This window comes from Delphinapterus leucas, chromosome 17, assembly GCF_059928025.1.
Source record: "Delphinapterus leucas isolate spDelLeu-1000000601 "Yukka" chromosome 17, BTC_Dleu_Yukka2, whole genome shotgun sequence".
NCBI lineage: Eukaryota > Metazoa > Chordata > Mammalia > Artiodactyla > Monodontidae > Delphinapterus > Delphinapterus leucas.
In genome coordinates, this window is record NC_143145.1 from 42,298,877 (window position 1) to 42,319,545 (window position 20,669).

At 39.2% G+C, this 20,669-nt stretch overlaps 1 protein-coding gene across 6 annotated transcripts in view; it reads right to left on the reverse strand.

Annotated features, from left to right (window-relative positions):
* Nucleotides 1-20,049, reverse strand: part of INTS8 (integrator complex subunit 8) — a 65,139-nt gene extending 45,090 nt beyond the window's left edge. The window contains exons 1-8 of one of the 6 annotated variants that reach the window (XM_022584770.3): nucleotides 19,778-20,049; nucleotides 17,120-17,294; nucleotides 15,168-15,308; nucleotides 14,773-14,844; nucleotides 7,191-7,242; nucleotides 6,180-6,362; nucleotides 3,068-3,175; nucleotides 1,442-1,597 (exon numbers count right to left, since the gene is read on the reverse strand). In XM_022584770.3, coding sequence (XP_022440478.1) covers nucleotides 1,442-1,597; nucleotides 3,068-3,175; nucleotides 6,180-6,362; nucleotides 7,191-7,242; nucleotides 14,773-14,844; nucleotides 15,168-15,308; nucleotides 17,120-17,294; nucleotides 19,778-19,907 — 1,017 coding nt within the window. In that variant the 5' untranslated portion in view covers nucleotides 19,908-20,049. The other 5 variants (XM_022584769.3, XM_089898901.1, XM_089898902.1 and 2 more) reach the window with 5 other exon arrangements.
* Nucleotides 20,050-20,669: the final 620 nt, after the last annotated feature.

Genomic DNA, 20,669 nt, shown 5'->3' on the forward strand with positions numbered 1-20,669 from the left:
CTCTACCACAAAAGCACTGACAAAAATGGCTTCAAAACTATAAAGCAACCACTGTTTCACCTCCATAGCAAAACACAGGCTACACAGGGGAAAGTAAGCCACTTCCTAAATGTGAGAAGACATATTTGTTCCAACTGTTCAATAACTACTTCATCAGCACAAAACAGAAATATATAGTTAATACAAACAGAATCTTATTCCAAAAAAACAAAAAAAGGTAAACATGATTTCTAAGATACTCCTGCATACATAACTGAAGTGATAAATTTCAGAGGTGCAACAAAATTGCTCTTTCCCCTTTCCTAGCTACCCGTTACACTACTTTCTGAGTGACACATTTTGGCACTTTATTGTATTCACAGTAATATGTGCCTATTTATGACTAATATTTCCAAGGTCTTCTTTGCACAAGTCTTACCATTCCAGGGACCGTTTTAAAGATTCCATATCTTATCATAATTGATCCCCACCCTCCACAAGCCTGTACTAGGAATACGTAACTGAAAGATCTCTAGTGTTTAATAACTTCATCTGTATCTGAAATCTATCTTCAAGAAAGTTTAATTTTCTTCCCTAGGGCAAAGCAGCATTTGCAAAAAAGAGGCCAGAGGGAGGGAGAGGAAGTACGGTATCCCCTCTCTTCTATTTTCTCTGAAAAAAAATAAACTCTAGTTGAGAAGACTGAACTAAAAACCTAGGCTAAAAGTCCGTTTGGAGACACAAAACTAAAGGTATGCTATAGCTTTGTCATTTCATAATTTCTGTTTTGAATTAAATAACATGAAGGCACTGTTCACCTCCTAGAATGAAGGCTTTCCAAAAAAGATTTTAAAAGCACAAATTCTAATTCCCAGTGATTTTCATTACAAAACTAAAGATATATACACAGAGGGTGCAATAAAAATCTCAACAGACTAATTTAAGCCCTTTTCATGATTAAAGCTGAGACGATGACCAGACTCCCTGGCCAAATGGGCTATGTAATACACTACCCAAACCTACCAAAACCACTCTGCTCACTTTCTCCTTCAGTCTTAATGTTTGCAGTGGCTAATAAGGCAGGGTTACAAGGCCATACTTTCAGATCAGACACAAGACTTTAGGCTCCATAAAACTAAAAGTCCTCTACCTGTAATTTTAAAAGTTCTACCTACAGAGTTTCTTACAGAATGCACTTAAAATGGGCAAATTCTATACCTTCAAGAAAGGAGAATATCAATGAGTCAACATCTGTCCAGTGCTTTGCCTTAGAGTTTATAAACTATAACTTCTCATTTGATTCTCATAAGAAGCTTAATTATTAAAACTATTTTATAGGCCAATCTGACAGTCTGGCTTGCCCTAAATGGCACAACTGTAAATGGTGTGTCAGGATATGAACTCAGCTGTCTGGATTCCAGTGCTTTTCAATTACACTATTGTATCCCATCACACATCTTACCTGATAGTTGCCAGATCTCAAACAAATATGGACTTGACTATATGGAGTCAATTGCTGAGATGCACTATCAGAAGAAGGTACAAGAACACCACACGCTTGACAGTAGCCAGCTAACCGCTTCTCATCTATGGTACAATGAAGAGATAATGAACCTATCTGTAAAGTAAGAGGTATATATCATTATTCATCAGTGTAATAGAAACAATAGTCTAGCACCCATTTAGTACATTTTAACAGTACAAGAAAATGCTAATGGAAAATTCAGGGCTGGAGGAACCATAAAAAATTAAAAGGTTTAGAGCAGGGGTCAGCAAAACATTGCTCACAGGCCAAATCCAGCCCATGGCTCGTTTTTATAGATTTCTTGACCTAAGAACAATTCTTAGGGTTGTAAAGGGGGGGGAAAAAACCATAACAACAAATTAGACTATACCACAGAAACTGTATATGGCCCACAAAGCCTAAAATATCTATTATTTAGCCCTTTACAAAAAAGTTTGCTGATTCCTGGTTTAGAGTTTTCAGGCCAACATAAAGGTAGACATTATTATTACTCTATGTAAGTATGAAAATTAAGATACTAACAAAGAGTGAACACTGTTAAAAACAAGCTTAAAATATTTTAAAATACATATACTTGCAGAGATTTAAAGGGGGCAGCAAAGAAAACTCAATCTTCACTCAAGTGGAATAAACAGAAATGCTTCCACCAAAACAGAAAAAAATTTTTAAAAGACACACTTTTTTAAAAAATTAAAGTTTTAAACTACTATACCTGAAATGCCATAAAATTAGAAATCTGATGAGTGCCCCAGGCAAAGTAAAATGGGGATTCCCAATAAAGTAAATCTCTAGTACATTTAATCAATGTCTCTGGTGAAGAAAGGAAAGATTGAAGTGGGAATTTTTCTGGGCACCAGGCATACAAAAACCTAGTTATATACTTTAAAATTAAGTTTTCTGAATCACAAAAAGAAAAATGCAAACAACAAACACATGAAAATGTTTACCCTACTAGGAACCAAGGAAATGCAAATTTTTTAAAGATATTCTAGATCACATCAAATTAGCAATTTAAAAAAATTCACTGCTGATGGGAGTGCCTTCGGAGAAATGTACCTAGCAAACAATTTGGCTTTACATATTACATCCTTTAAAAAAATAATGACCATTGACATGGTAATTCTACTTGCAGGAATTTAACTTGAAAGTATCTAAAGTCCAAACAAAAATTTATGCTTGGAGATATAAATTTTGCAACTTTATAATAAATAAAAACAGTAAACAATCCAAATGCCCAAACATTAGGAAAATGAAATCACAGCACAACTATATAATAGAATGCATTTTAAATATCTATTCAAATATTTAAGCAAGATACAAAATAGTATATTACAGCATGAGCTTAACTGTATAAAAACATAAAGAATAAAAACTGGAAAAAAATAAGCTAAAACCACAAAAGGGGTATTACAGATTTTTTTTGATGTTTTCACTACTTTTTTGAACTACCAAATTTACAATGAACACTTACTGGGTTTTTTTATCATCAGAAAAATTAAAGCCAAAAAACATATAGATGTTTTAAAGGACTGAAAATCATATGCCTGTTATGACTGTATTTACCTCTGCAATTAGTTCTTTGGTTCTAAAAAATTTTTCTCTGGCATTTTCATAGACAGCTGGATTTGTAGAGCCTTGCTGGAAGTATGCTGCACCCAAATCATAACACACCTAAAATGGTAATGAATACCAATTTGCTCAGTAATTTTTCATGAACTTAAGAGCTGGCAAAACTCAAAGGCAAAACACAGGTACACATACAGCAAAAAAGAAAAAACCATTTCAATGAGCAGTGAAACAATCAATGTTCTTAGTCACGAGCAACAGAAGTCAACTCTGACTGAATTAAGCAGAAAACAGATTTACCCTCAGGATGTCAGGTGGCCTACAGAGTTATTGGGAAAGCCAAAGAATCAGGCTTGGAAAACAAACAGGGGAAGGGAAGCAAGCAGCCAGAACAAGAGCCAAAACTGATGCAGTGAAACACCACTGCAGCCCCCCTCAACACTAGACTCCACAGATCATGTCACCTGCAGCCACCAGCAATAGACACTGAGAGCAGCAGCTCCACTTCTGCCAGGGCTGCCCCTGGAAACTAGATTTTACTGTCACTGTTGCTCTTGGCCCACCATCACAACGGATTATCTACCCTCTCCACTTCACTGACTTATTAGCTAGCTCCTAATTCAGTCTAAACTAAATGTATCTGTCTGTCACACCTATGTGACACACTTGCCCTGGAGCAGGATAAGGGCTAGAGAATGCTAGTGTCTGGAGTTTTCAGTTTTATTATAGGAAACAGGCTCTGCCTCCCATCAAGTCTCAGAAGGTACGGGGTTCTTCTAACATAGAATAGGGGGACAGCCACCAGGGTGTCTCTCCAAAAGGGACAGAAGGGGCAAATGTCTACTATCACAGAACTGGCCAGAATAAAATATTGAGAAGTTTGAATTAATGACTATAAAACGATAGTGCATTTCCAATTGTCTTTTTCTAGTAGAACCTGTATATTTTTCCAAGAACGTTCATAAATTGATATCTAGATTTACTAAATGCAGAACTCAAAGACTGAGTTCAACTTGGCCATTTTATGAACAAGAACACTAAGGCCCAGAAAGTAACATCTCTGCTTAAGAGCATATAACCAAACACTGGCAGAGCCCAGACTTGAAGCCAGATCTCTAGGTTCCTAATACTCTACCTCAAATTTACTCTACAGAAGGCTGGCTGATCGGTCTTCTCAATATGACTTTCTTAAAAAGCCTTCAAATTATTCCCCCAGGTAAGAGAAAGTTCAAACCTCAAGGCCTGATATTCAAGGGTCTCAGAATCTGGACTAATTTCTCTCTTCAAACCTCTCTATTCTCCTCTATTTCAATCACACCAGTTTTCTCAATTCCCCATTCACATCAGATCTACAAATGAACTTCATTCCACACCCCGTATTTCCATTTACACCAAACCAACCTTAGCCAACAGATACTCATTCCCCCTCTGAACTCCTAAGCTGTAATAGTCTCTGGTGTTCATGACTGATCTACTCTTTACTGATATGCATTACAGATACTATTCTGCCCTGTTCAACAAATCAAGATTAATTCTTCTCAGCCTCTAGAATACTGCTTTGCACTATTTAATCCACATTTAATGTTGGGCTGATTTTCATTCTAGAGCACTTCCTTCCATCTAGGGTAAAAGAGTGCTAAAGCAATTTTTAAAAATAGTATGTGTGTGTATACATAATAGAGAAAGATTTAAACACACATAAACACACATACATATGCATACATATTACAGTTACATATAATTTCCCTTTCCAGGCAGAGTACAACATACCAAAAAGATACTTTCAAGTATAATTATACTGACTAGCCATTAAAACGAGTTTAAATTCTACAGTTAAGATGTGGTCAATAGATGAAAACAAAACAAAAAAAAAACCAAATCTGATAATGAAGCTGCCCTGAAGGACAGTAATACTTATGGTTTAACTAAGGAAAAATTTAAGATTTTTCTTTTGAGTCAGGTAAATTTTAGTAACATAAAGACTGCAAATGCACTTTAAACATTAACATGCCAGGAAATGAGTATTAGTACTAATTTGCTATTCAAAAAACAGAAATTATGGCTCAGCTATGTAATTAAAAGAATATTTGATAGGGTTTACCTAGCACATTGATGTAAGAGTTCTGTTTTTTTAGGTTATATCATCCACTACATTGTGAAAATCAGACATGTTACCAAGACTTTTAAACAGACTCAGTGAGTATAAGATATGACAGTACCAGAAACCTCCTCCATGGAAGTTTAATTGACCATTTAAAGTGGTTGCCAACTATCAATGCCTCTTGACTCCTCCTCCTACTGTACAAGACTCCGTCTTAACAAGTCTTGAAAAGGGATTATTTTCACCTCCAGAACCAGCTAATCTGAAAAGGTACCTCCAAACCCTTTAAAGTCAGAGCTACTTCTGCCATTTCAGGATTGGGAAATAGTGATTAAAGAAGTCATGCCAACTCACACAATGAACATAAAATGTAAAAAGAACACAGAATGTAAAAGGCTAGCGGCCCTCTCTAGGCAATCATCAAATATTTTAAAATTTTTATTATACTCAAGATTCTGTGCTGGAAAGTGAGAAAGAGGCAAATGTATTTAAAAAAAGAGACCTCAAAGAGTTTACAATCCAGCAGGGAAAAAGAAGACATCAATACAAAAAATATCTAACAACAAACAACAACTGAAAGCAACAAAGGAACTACAGCAGAGTTACAGAAAGCAGGCAACCTTAAGATCTTTGAAAAACTAGGTGTTTCTCTAGTAGCCCACATTTTTCAAAGTCTAGTACAATATTAGTTTTGTTTTGTTTTTTTGGTATGATTAGATTTCTAATAATATGAATGAACTGTAAATTAGTTACATACTCATGCATCGTCAGTCTCCTAAATACAACTGGGAAACCAGTTCAGAGACAAAAGATCAAATGAAATTTTCCTTGCATTTCTTTTAGAAAAATTTCAAGTGAGGTCTTATAAAATTCACAAATTAAATGCAATGCAAAGTCTTAATAGCATCTGAAGTCAAAATCAAAGGGACAAGGGCAGAAATAAATTCTAATTAAAAATAAGATTTTCCAAAAATTTGCCATGCATTGATTAAATACTGAAATAAATACCTGGCACTGCATCTCCTCGGTTTTGATTTTCAGTCCAACAGTGGAACTCTCAGTCTCTCCATTTACCACGCCTGGCTCCATGGCCAATAAATCTAGCGTTCTCATCGTGTGGACATAAAGATCCTTGTTTAATTTAAGGGCTGCCTCTAGTACCAAGATAGAATCAGAAGCTTGTTCTTTTAGCTACAAAAGTTCAATAAACAAATTATTAAAATACAAAAATGGCAGCACTGGACTATATTAACCAAAAAATATTTACAGGATACTTAGTAGCTTAGTGTATTAATCTATTTTTAAAATGTTTCTAACATAGCAGGAGTGCAATTATATTTGTTAAAATTACCTTAAAAAAAAAAAAGAGGGACTTCCCTGGTGGTCCAGTGGCTAAGACTCCACGCTCCCAGTGCAGGGGGCCTGGGTTCGATCCCTGGTCAGGGAACTACATCCCACATGCCGCAACTAAGAGTTTGCATGCTGCAACTAAAGATCCTGCATGCCACAACTAAAAGATCCTGCACACAGGGGCCTTCCCCAGTGGCGCAGTGGTTAGAATCCGCCTGCCAATGCAGGGGACACGGGTTTGAGCCCTGGTCCAGGAAGATCCCACATGCCGCAGAGCAACTAAGCCCATGCGCCACAACTACTGAGCCTGCACCCTAGAGCCCACGAGCCACCACTACTGAAGCCCGTGCGCCTAGAGCCCGTGCTCTGCAACAAAGAGAAGCCACCACAATAAGAAGCCCGCACACCACAATGAAGAGAAGCCGCTGCTCACCGCAACTAGAGAAAGCCCGGGCACAGCAACAAAGACCCAGCACAGCCAAAATTAATTAATTTTTTTTTTAATGTACTATTTAGAATATTACCAAACTATGTTCTAAAAAGTAAAAATGTAAATGCCACTGCATCTAGACCTTGCCAACTCTTATATCCCTAAGATTAGAAGAAGCACCTACACATGCTCTAAATATGTCCCAGAAAGGTTAGAGTGTAACTCATGCCAGTACTCACCACTTTCAAAATATTTTCTGTTAGCTCTTTCTCCTGTTGCATCTGATTCATACTAAAAGAGAAATGATTGAAGAGTATCAAACATTACTTGAAAGACTGAAAATTCAAAACTTAAAGATAATTCTTGAAAGTGAGGTTGAATTTAAATAAAAATGTTTTTAATGCTACTTCTTTTCATGCTTAAAAAACAAACAAAAACTCAATGCTGATGCTCCTTTACCATTATTTTCTCATTTGCTTTGTATTAAAAAAAACTCTCAATTTTGTTTTTTTTTTTTTACTTCTTCATTTATTCATTTCCTCAAACAGTTTTTTGGTGTTTAAAAAGTAACAAAAGATAAGCGTCTGCATGGTTATACAGACATGCAAACAAACAAAAATGTAACACAAACGCTAAGCATCAAAACATTACCCAGAAAATGATTTTCTAATAATGATATATATATACTTTATTTTTATTTTTGGCTGCACTGGGTCTTCGTTGCTGCGTGTGGGCTTTTCATTGCGGTGGCTTCTCTTGTTGCGGAGCACAGGCTTCTAGGCCCACGGACTTCACTAGTTGTGGCTTGCAGACTCTAGAGCGCAGCCTCAGTAGCTGCTCAGGCTCAGGCTCAGTAGTGGCGCACGGGTTTAGCTGCTCCACGACATGTGGGATCTTCCTGGACCAGAGCTCAAACCCACGTCCCCAGCACTGGCAGGCGGATTCTTAACCACTGCGCCACCAGGGTCCCTCTACTAATGATATTTTTAGATGACATTTGTAGGTAGCATTACAAAATAATGTTGCCTAGAAATAATGATTTCTTCCACTTATTCATTTACTTATCAGATATTTCTTAGGCATTTAAACTGTGCTTGGGAGAGAGGGGAAAGATGGCAGAGGAGTAAGACCCAGAGATCACCTTCCTCCCCACAGATACATCAGAAATACATCTACACGTGGAACAACTCGTACACAACACCTACTGAACACTGGCAGAAGACCTCAGACCTCCCAAAAGGCAAGAAACTCCCCACATACCTGGGCAGGGCAAAAGAAAAAAGGAAAAACAGAGACAAAAGAATAGGGATGGGACCTGCACCAGTGGGAGAGAGCTGTGAAGGAGGAAAGGTTTCCACACACTAGGAAGCCCCTTCGCGGGCAGAGACTGCGGGTGGCGGAGGGGGGAAGCTTCGGGGCCATGGAGGAGAGCACAGCAACAGGGGTGCGGAGAGCAAAGCGGGGAGATTCCCGCACAGAGGATCGGTGCCGACCAGCACTCACCAGCCCGAGAGGCTTGTCTGCTCACCCACCAGGGCGGGCGGGGCTGGGAGCTGAGGCTCGGGCTTTGGTCCGAGCGCAGGGAGAGGACTGGGGTTGGCGGCTTAAACACAGCCTGAAGGGGTTAGTGCACCACGGCTAGCTGGGAGGGAGTCCAGGGAAAAGTCTGCAGCTGCCGAAGAGGCAAGAGACTTTTTCTTGCCTCTTTGTTTCCTGGTGCACGAGGAGAGGGGATTAAGAGCACTGCTTTAAGGAACTCCAGAAACGGGCGCAAGCCGCGGCTAACAGCGCAGACCCCAGAGACGGGCATGAGACGCTAACGCTGCTGCTGCCGCCACCAAGAAGCCTGTGTGCGAGCACAGGTCACTATCCACACCTCCCCCCCTGGGAGCCTGTGCAGCCCGCCACCGCCAGGGTCCCATGATCCAGGGACAACTTCCCCGGGAGAACACACGGCACGCCTCAGGCTGGTGCAACGTCCCGCCGGCCTCTGCCACCGCAGGCTCACCCCGCATCCGCACCCCTCCCTCCCCCCAGCCTGAGTGAGCCAGAGCCCCCGAGTCAGCTGCTCCTTTAACCCCGTCCTCTCTGAGCAAGGAACAGACGCCCTCCGGTGACCTACACGCAGAGGCGGGGCCAAATCCAAAGCTGAGCCCCGGGAGCTGTGTGAACAAAGAAGAGAAAGGGAAATCTCTCCCAGCAGCCTCAGAAGCAGCGGATTAAAGCTCCACAATCAACTTGATGTACCCTGCATCTGTGGAATACATGAACACACAACGAATCATCCCAAATTGAGGAGGTGGACTTCGAGAGCAAGATTTATGATTTTTTCCCGTTTTCCTCTTTTTGTGAGTGTGTATGTGTATGCTTCTGTGTGAGATTTTGTCTGTATAGCTTTGCTTTCACCATTTGTCCTAGGGTTCTATCCGTCCTTTCTGGTTTTTTTTTTTATTTTTTTCTTAATAATTATTTTTTATTTTAATTACTTTATCTTACTTCATTTTATCTTATTTTATTCTCTTTCTTTCTTTCTTCCTTCCTTTCTACTTTTTCTCCCTTTTATTCTGAGCCATGTGGATGAAAGGCTCTTGGTGCTGCAGCCAGGAGTCAGTGCTGTGCCTCTGAGGTGGGAGAGCCAACTTCAGGACACTGGTCCACAAGAGACCTCCCAGCTCCATGTAATATCAAATGGCGAAAATCTCCCAGAGATCTCCATCTCAACACCAGAACCCAGCTTAACTCAAAAAACCAGCAAGCTACAGTGCTGGACACCCTATGCCAAACAATTAGCAAAACAGGAACACAACCCCACCCATTAGCAGAGAGGCTGCCTAAAATCATAAGTCCACAGACACCCCAAAACACACCACCAGAAAGACAAGATCCAGCCTCATCCACCAGAACACAGGCACTAGTCCCCTCCACCACGAAGCCTACACAACCCACTGAACCAACTTTAGCCACTGGGGAGAGACACCAAAAACAATGAGAGCTAGGAACCTGCAGCCTGCATAAAGGAGACCCCAAACACAGTAAGATAAGCAAAATGAGAAGACAGAAAAACACACAGCAGATGAAGGAGCAAGATAAAAACCCACCAGACCTAACAAATGAAGAGGAAACACGCAGTCTACCTAAAAAAGAATTCAGAATAATGATAGTAAAGATGATCCAAAATCTTGGAAATAGAGAAAATGCAAGAAACATTTAACAAGGACCTAGAAGAACTAAAGAGGAAACAAGCAGTGATGAACAACACAATAAATGAAATTAAAAATACTCTAGATGGGATCAATAGCAGAATAACTGAGGCAGAAGAACGGATAAGTGACCTGGAAGATAAAATAGTGGAAATAACTACTGCAGAGCAGAATAAAGAAAAAAGAATGAAAAGAACTGAGGACAGTCTCAGAGACCTCTGGGACAATATTAAACGCACCAACATTCGAATTATAGGGGTTCCAGCAGAAGAGAAAAAGAAAGGGACTGAGAAAATATTTGAAGAGGTTATAGTTGAAAATTTCCCTAATATGGGAAAGGAAATAGTTAATCAAGTCCAGGAAGAACAGAGAGTCCCATAAAGGATAAATCCAAGGAGAAACACGCCAAGACACATATTAATCAAACTGTCAAAAATTAAATACAAAGAAAACATATTAAAAGTAGCAAGGGAAAAACAACAAATAACACACAAGGGAATCCCCATAAGGTTAACAGCTGATCTTTCAGCAGAAACTCTGCAAGCCAGGAGGGACTGGCAGGACACATTTAAAGTGATGAAGGAGAAAAGCCTACAACCAAGATTACTCTACCCAGCAAGGATCTCATTCAGATTTGATGGAAAAATTAAAACCTTTACAGACAAGCAAAAGCTGAGAGAGTTCAGCACCACCAAACCAGCTTTACAACAAATGCTAAAGGAACTTCTCTAGGCAAGAAACACAAGAGAAGGAAAAGACCTACAATAACAAACCCAAAACAATTAAGAAAATGGGAATAGGAACATACATATCGATAATTACTTTAAATGTAAATGGATTAAATGCTCCCACCAAAAGACACAGACTGGCTGAATGGATACAAAAACAAGACCCATATATATGCTGTCGACAAGAGACCCACTTCAGACCTAGAGACACATACAGACCGAAAGTAAGGCGATGGAAAAAGATATTCCATGCAAATGGAAACCAAAAGAAAGCTGGAGTGGAAATTCTCATATCAGACAAAATAGACTTTAAAATAAAGATTGTTAGAAAAGACAAAGAGGGACACTACATAATGATCAAGGGATCGATCCAAGAGGAAGATATAACAATTGTAAATATTTATGCACCCAACATAGGAGCACCTCAATACATAAGGCAAATACTAACAGCCATAAAAGGGGAAATCGACAGTAACACATTCATCGTAGGGGACTTTAACACCCCACGTTCACCAATGGACAGAAAATGAAAATAAATAAGGAAACACAAGCTTTAAATGATACATTAAACAAGATGGACTTAATTGATATTTATAGGACATTCCATCCAAAAACAACAGAATACACATTTTTCTCAAGTGCTCATGGAACATTCTCCAGGATAAATCATATCTTGGGTCACAAAGCAAGCCTTGGTAAATTTAAGAAAATTGAAATTGTATCAAGTATCTTTACCGACCACAACCCTATGAGACTACATATCAGTTACAGGAAAAGATCTGTAAAAACTACAAACACATGGAGGCTAAACAATACACTATTTAATAAAGAAGTGATCACTGAAGAAATCAAAGAGGAAATCAAAAAATACCTAGAAACAAATGACAATGGAGACATGACAACCCAAAACCTATGGGATGCAGCAAAAGCAGTTCTAAGAGGGAAGTTTATAGCAATACAATCCCACCTTAAGAAACAGGAAACATCTCGAATAAACAACCTAACCTTGCACCTAAAGCAATTAGAGAAAGAAGAACAAAAGAAACCCAAAGTTAGCAGAAGGAAAGAAATCATAAAAATCAGATCAGAAATAACTGAAAAAGAAATGAAGGAAATGATAGCAAAGATCAATAAAACAAAGCTGGTTCTTTGAGAAGATAAAGAAAACTGATAAACCATTAGCCAGACTCATCAAGAATAAGAGGGAGAAGACTCAAATCAATAGAATTAGAAATGAAAAAGGAGAAGTAACAACTGACACTGCAGAAATACAAAAGATCATGAGAGATTACTACAAGCAACTCTATACCAATAAAATGGACAACCTGGAAGAAATGGACAAATTCTTAGAAATGCACAACCTGCCGAGACTGAATCAGGAAGAAATAGAAAATATGAACAGACCAATCACAAGCACTGAAATTGAAACTGTGATTAAAAATCTTCCAACAAACAAAAGCCCAGGACCAGATGGCTTCACAGGCGAATTCTATCAAACATTTAGAGAAGAGCTAACACCTACCCTTCTCAAACTCTTCGAGAACATAGCAGAGGGAGGAACACTCCCAAACTCATTCTACGAGGCCACCATCACCCTGATACCAAAACCAGACAAGGATGCCACAAAGAAAGAAAATTACAAGCCAGTATCACTGATGAACATAGATGCAAAAATCCTCAACAAAATACTAGCAAACAGAATCCAACAGCACATTAAAAGGGTCATACACCATGATCAAGTGGGGTTTATTCCGGGAATGCAAGGATTCTTCAATATACACCAATCAATCAACGTGATACACCATATTAACAAATTGAAAGAGAAAAACCATATGATCATCTCAACAGATGCAGAGAAAGCTTTCAACATAATTCAACACCCATTTATGATAAAAACCCTTTAGAAAGTAGGCATAGAGGGAACTTTCCTCAACATAATAAAGGCCATATATGACAAACCCACAGCCAACACCATCCTCAATGGTGAAAAACTGAAAGCTTTTCCACTAAGATCAGTAACAAGACAAGGTTGCCCACTCTCACCACTCTTATTCAACACAGTTTTGGAAGATTTAGCCACAGCAATCAGAGAAGAAAAGGAAATAAAAGGAATCCAAATCGGAAAGGAAGAAGTAAAGCTGTCACTGTTTGCAGATGACATGATACTATACACAGAGAATCCTAAAGATGCTACCAGAAAACTACTAGAGCTAATCAATGAATTTGGTGAAGCAGCAGGATACAAAATTAATGCCCAGAAATCTCTGGCATTCCTATACACTAATGATGAAAAATCTGAAAGTGAAATCAAGAAAACACTCCCATTTACCACTGCAACAAAAAGAATAAAATATCTAGGAATAAACCTACCTAAGGAGACAAAAGACCTGTATGCAGAAAATTATAATACACTGACGAAAGAAAGTAAAGATAATACAAATAGATGGAGAGATATACCATGTTCTTGGATTGGAAGAATCAACATTGTGAAAATGACTATACTACCCAAAGCAATCTACAGATTCAATGCAATCCCTATGAAACTACCACTGGCATTTTTCACAGAACTAGAACAAAAAATTTCACAGTTTGTATGGAAACACAAAAGACTCCGAATAGCCAAAGCAATCTTGAGAACGAAAAACGGAGCTGGAGGAATCAGGCTCCCTGACTTCAGACTATACTACAAAGCTACAGTAATCAAGACAGTATGGTACTGGCACAAAAGCAGAAAGATAGACCAATGGAACAGGACAGAAAGCCCAGAGATAAACCCACGCACATATGGTCACCTTATCTTTGATAAAGGAGGCAGGAATGTACAGTGGAGAAAGGACAGCCTCTTCAATAAGTGGTGCTGGGAAGACTGGACAGCTACATGTAAAAGAATGAGATTAGAACACTCCCTAACACCATACACAAAAATAAGCTCAAAATGGATTAAAGACCTAAATGGTAAGGCCAGAAACTATCAAACTCTTAGAGGAAAACATAGGCAGAACACTCTATGACATAAATCACAGCAAGATCCTTTTTGACCCACCTCATAGAGAAATGGAAATAAAAACAAAAATAAAGAAATAGGACCTAATGAAAGCTTCAAAGCTTTTGCACAGCAAAGGAAGCCATACACAAGACAAAAAGACAACCCTCAGAATGGGTGAAAATATTTGCAAATGAAGCAACTGACAAAGGATTAATCTCCAAAATTTATAAGCAGCTCATGCAGCTCAACAACAAAAAAACAAACAACCCAATCCAAAAATGGGCAGAAGACCTAAACAGACATTTCTCCAAAGAAGATATACTGATTGCCAATGAACACATGAAAGAATGCTCAACATCATTAATCATTAGAGAAATGCAAATCAAAACTACAATGAGATATCTCACACTGGTCAGAATGGCCATCATCAAAAAATCTAGAAACAATAAATGCTGGAGAGGGTGTGGAGAAAAGGGAACACTCTTGCACTGCTGGTGGGAATGTGAATTGGTACAGCCACTATGGAGAACAGTATGGAGCTTCCTTAAAAAACTACAAATAGAACTACCAAATGACCCAGCAATCCCACTACTGGGCATATACCCTGAGAAAACCATAATTCAAAGAGTCGTGTACCAAAATGTTCATTGCACCTCTATTTACAATAGCCAGGAGATGGAAACAACCTAAGTGTCCATCATCAGATGAAGGGATAAAGAAGATGTGGCACATATATACAATGGAATATTACTCAGCCATAAAAAGAAACGAAATAGAGTTATTTGTAGTGAGGTGGATGGACCTAGAGTCTGTCATACAGAGTGAAGTAAGTCAGAAAGAGGAAGACAAATACCGTATGGTAACACATATATATGGAATCTAAGAAAAAAAAAATTGGCCAACTTACACACTTAACTGAGGAGGTCCAGGTTTTGGTTGTTTGACAGGAAAACTACTTTGAACAATTGTCCTAATTGCCCTGTAAAAAAGACCAAAAAAACGAAAATTTAACACACCGTAAATATCACTTCAAGTATTTTTTCAAGTGCTCCTTAGAAAACTTAAAAACTATCTGAAATTCTAATTGATATATAATAAAAACTTTGTAAGTCATCCACATCTTTATCAGAATTCTTTTCATCTATGCAGTCATAAATTTTCTCCACCAACAGATTCACTGTTCCCAAGATCCTCTGAGAGATCCCTAGAGTAGAAGAAGTAACTTAAAAGCATATCCCTGGAAGTCAGAGTGCAATTAAAGAGAGGCTGCCCAACACATTTCAGGTTTATGAAAACATTTACCATCTATTGTAGAGAAGTATAGCCATGGCAGTGGTTGGAGGTAAAGTGGCCAGATCCATGTCTACGTGCTTTGTTCCGGGAGGAACTTTACTGATGCACAGCAGTTCATTTAGTAACATATTCAATACTGGAACAGACAAACTTAAAAAGGAAGAATCAAAAGATATATAAGCTGTGTAACCACAAAATACACAATTCAGTATTTTCACTCAAAATAATTATACTTTTAAAGGAGTAAATCTACAGACCATTTTATTAACCTGTTTCAACAACTTATATGAAAATATACCTATCAAATTCAAAAAGATTTCTTAAGCTTTCATTATGAAAACAATTTAAACATATACAAAAGTAGACAGAATAATATAATATAGCCCAATGTGCCCATCATCCAGCTTCAACAATTATCAACTGATGGCCAATCTTGTTTCATCTCCACTCCACCCACTTCCCTCCTTCCCATATTATTGTGAAGCAAATTCCCAATATTAAATCATTTTTTCCACAAGTATTTCAGAATATATCTCAAAAAAATTACCTCCTAACATAATGACAGTATAAATTTCACATCTAAAAAAATTTTAATTGCTTACCATCAAATAGCGAATCAATGCTCAATTTTCCAAGTGTAACACATACATCGTACTTTTTTGTACACATTGCTACCTGTTGGTATGCTTCAAATCTATTAATGGATGTTTCCCCTTAGATTAAAGAATAAAACTTTTTTTTAATTCTAATTTTAATGCTATAGAAGATATGGTGAAAAAACAATGTTTAAATACTACTAGTGTGAGTATAAACTAATACAACTCTCTTGGAATGCAATCTGGTAACATGCATAATGTGCTTTAAAAATGTTTATACCACTTGACCAAGCAATTTAACAATCTATACTAAGGCTGTAACTCGAAATTCAGATAAAGTTTACGGACACAGACATTTAAGGCTCTGTCATTTATAAAAGTGAAAAACTAGGGCCTCCTTGGTGGCACAGTGGTTGAGAGTCCGCCTACCGATGCAGGGGACACAGGTTCGTGCCCCGGTCCGGGAAGATCCCACATGCCGCAGAGCGGCTGGGCGCACGAGCCATGGCTGCTGAGCCTGTGCTCCGCAACGGGAGAGGCCACAACAGTGAGAGGCCCGCGTACCGGTAAAAAAAAAAAAAAAGTGAAAAACTAGAGAAAACTGTCAATGGAGGAACAGTTAATAAATTATCTATACAATGGAATAAACTCCAAAAAACAAAATGGGAAAATGTTCATGATATCCTGCTATATGAAATAAAACAAATCAAAACAGTATATAAGATATGTTCACAACTTTGTTTAAAAATAAATCACACAAAAATGTTAAAAATACTTCTCTCCCCTCCTCTATTATTTCCTATTTTCTGAATTTTCCCAAATGTTCTATAAGGTATTTCTTTTTCAATTGTGAGAAGGGGAGGAAAACAAATCATTTTATAACTACGCCTTTGAAATTATTTATTTGTAAACAAATAACCACTGATTCTAATAAGACAGCTTAATAGTTTGGGAGATAGTGATTGATTTATGCCCAGTAAAATAAACTGAATTATTCAATAAGGAATCATCCATACATTATGTACCATGCATCATTAATTTTTATTCATTTTCTTCAGATATGTAAAAGTAAACTGAACATTTAAAACTGTTTAGGCGTGGACTTTCCTACTTAGCACATCAAAAAAAAGAACAATAATAAAATGGCTCATTATTGATAACACCAAGTTTATACTTTAAAAGGTTATTTAAATTCATCTAATAGTCGAATATTTTCTTACACCTTTTGAAAACTACTTGCATATTTTACCAAGAATGCAGAGAAAAATAATTTTCATTTTAAGGGCCAATATTATAAGAACACATATTGAAATAAACCAAGATATCTAACAGTACTAAAAATAAATTCATTTAAATCTTGTATACCTTTTCTCTAATATGTCTAAGTCCCACTTCAAATGTGCAGCAACTTTAAGAGCAAGAAGCTTTAAAATACGATTTCTCTTGTTATCAGGTGGAGGTTGAACTTGGTTCTGTTCATTAACTAAAGGTTTAGAAGCCTGTTCCAAAAACTGGACTATAAGTTGAACTGGTGCAGGATCTAGGATTTAAAAGAAAATAATTCTTGAACTTAAGTTCTAATTATGAAGATCCAAAGGATTCACTGTATTAGTTTTTGACCACAAAGGAATCCAAACAGGCCAACAGGCATGTGAAAAGATGCTCCATATCGCTATTAGAGAAATGCAAATCAAAACTACAATGAAGGGGCTTCCCTGGTGGCGCAGTGGTTGAGAATCTGCCTGCTAATGCAGGGGACATGGGTTCGAGCCCTGGTCTAGGAAGATCCCACATGCCGCGGAGCAACTAGGCCTTTGAGCCACAACTACTGAGCCTGCGCGTCTGGAGCCTGTGCTCCGCAACAAGAGAGGCCGTGATAGTGAGAGGCCCTCGCACCGCGATGAAGAGTGGCCCCCGCTTGCCGCAACTGGAGAAAGCCCTCGCACAGAAACGAAGACCCAACACAGCCCAAAATAAATTAATTAATTAATAAAATAAAATTAAAAAAAAAACAAAAAACACTACAATGAGGTATCACCACACACCAGTCAGAATGGCCATCACCAAAATGTCTACAAATAATAAATGCTGGAGAGGGTGAGGAAAGAAGGGAACCCTCCTACATGATTGACGGGAATGTAAACTGGTGCAGCCGCTATGGAAAACAGTATGGAGGTTCCTTAAAAAATTAAAAATAAAGTTACTATATGATCCAGCAATCCCACTCCTAGGCATATATCTGGAAAAGACGAAAACTCTAATTTGAAAAGATACATGCACCCATAAGTTCACAGCAGCACTATTCACAATAGCCAAGACATGGAAACAACCCAAGTGTCCGCTGACAGATGAATGGATAAAGATGTGGTACATATATACATTGGAATATTACTCAGCCATAAAAAAGAATGAAATTATGCCACTGCAGCAACATGGATGGACCTAGAGATTATCATACTAAGAAAAGTAGGTCAGACAGAGAAAGACAAATGTCGTATGACATCATTTTATGTGGAATCTAAAAGTGATACAAATGAACTTATTTACAAAACAGAAACAGACTCACAAAGAACAAATTTATGGTTACCAAATGGGAAAGCGGGGGAGGGATAAATTAGGAATTTGGGATTGACAGATACATATAAAATAAACAAGGACCTACTGTATAGCACAGGGAACCAACCATATTCAATATCTTATAATAACCTATAATGGAAAAGTATCTGAAAAGGAATATATATATATATATATCGTAATCACTTTGCTGTACACCTGAAACATTGTACATCAACTATACTTCAATTAAAAAGAAAGTTGAAAAAAAATCCAAACAGTTGTGTAGTTAGAATAACTAAGGATTATGATTTATAAGAAGTGTGCCTGGGGATTAAAGGGAAAGATCAGGAAGGGTGTAAGGAAGAAAGGATAACAGATTCCTGCAGAAGAAAGCACTTTACAGGGAAGAACATAATGGTTATAGATTTCCAGTTCAGCAAACAACAAATGTCAATTAGAGGAAAGAGATGTCATCTTTAGAATCACTGTTTTAACGCTTAATTAGTGGGACCTGCATAAAGTTACCTCTGCACCTGTTTGTCATGCAAAATAGAGGATAATGCCACCTACCTCACAGGATTACTATGAAGACTGATTAAATAAGATAACAGATATGAAGCATTAAGCACAGTGACTGGCACGCAGAAACACTCAACAAACGTTAGTCAGAATCAATTAATTAAAAGAACATAATATAACATAGGTGGTAAAACTGCCCAAGTACACTAACTTCTCGCACAGCAGTCTCCACCAGGAGACTAAAGCCAGTCTATTAGACTGAACAAGCCACATCTGGATTCGAACTTTATCAGCAAAATATCATTCAAGGAACTTACTTTTTCATGCCAGTACCTCTTTCCAGAAATGCCTGGGGTTTTCCACCTTCCCTGAGAGTACTCGTTAACTGGGATATTAATCATGATCATCATTATACAATAACCATCTTGCAACTGTAGTTTTTTTCTGCTTTCAAAGATTTCGTCATTTTGATTTACAGCTTAACTTTGAAATATATAATTAAGAGTCGGTAAAGTCTCCTCGTTGAGGAATAAAAGTTAAATAGGAACCTAAGATAGTTAACTAATTAGTGTCAGGATCAGCCCCCGAATCGTTGATTTCTCCCCATCTCCCCAAACTGTGCGGGGTTCTGTCAAGAGGAGGGTTCGAGCCAGCCTCCCCAACCCAAATACTCTCACAAGGCCATCTCGCAGGCGTTAAAACCCCCGAACAGTAAAAGGGGGTGGATGCGGAAGCTCCTTTGTTTTGCGCCTTTCTTTGGCCTCCCACAGCAGTGCCCCCGCACTGGTGTGTTTAATACTTAGCCGGGGGCCTAGCCAGAGCTCGGCTCCGGTCCCCGCCTCCCGAGCCGCAGGTTAGTGGCCGAGAAGGCGCGGGATGATGAGAGACGGGAGGGCAGCGCCGGTGACCGGGGTCCCGCTCCGCTCGAGCTGCAGGCGCCGCGCTTACCCGGGCAGGGCTTGCGCAGATGTTTCTCCAACAGCGACTCCTCCAGCAGGAACTCGAACCAGCAGGTCTGCGGCGGGGTGCAGGGCCGGCTGGAGGTGGCCGCCTCCCGGTCCGCCGCCTCCGCGCTCATCCTGCCCCCGCCGCCGCTACCCCCTGGGACGTTTCCCGGCTCCAACCTGACACTCGGACGCGGGCCCTGGGCCTGTGATCTGCGGAACCCCCAAGACCTAGGACGCACTCGGAACGTCCCGGAAACCCACACAGTCCAAAATGGCTGCGCGGCCCAGCCAGAGCTGGGGATCCTGGATCCGCCTCCCGGCGCCACCGCCGCGCCTCCAAGCCAATCGTTATTTGAGTTGGAGAAAGAGGGCGGGACCTATCCTCAGACCACGCCTCCTCCCAGTTGCCTTGGGAGACGGCTTGCGGGTAAGCTGGGTCGCAGATTGGTTTCCCCGGTTCCCTGGGAGTTTCTCAGCGAGCAAATGAAATAGCCTCATCAGTAGGCCTCATTGTCTTCGTAAAAGGCAGTGAACGGTACAGGTTCAAACTGTGATCTAGGCAAAGTTTGTTTTCGGTGCTTTAAATTTTCCCACTTCATTTCTGAGATTTCCTACTACCTAGGTCCTCTCGGCGGATGTGCCCTCGTGTCTTGGGCGCCAGCGTCCCCGCCCCCTTTCCGAGACAGCTGACGGCCCACGTGAGATCTAGCTTTTCTGCTGCTTCTCAGGACTAGCTCTCAGTGTTAGCGCCTAATTAACTCTCTTGATATCCCGGCTAGCGTTATTAAGCCCACTTTACATTTACCTTCATTCTGTAATGTTCTGGTGGGTTTTTTTAACGAAGTTGAAAAAAGTGTATTCATAGATGGTGCACACGATCTATATTGAGTGCA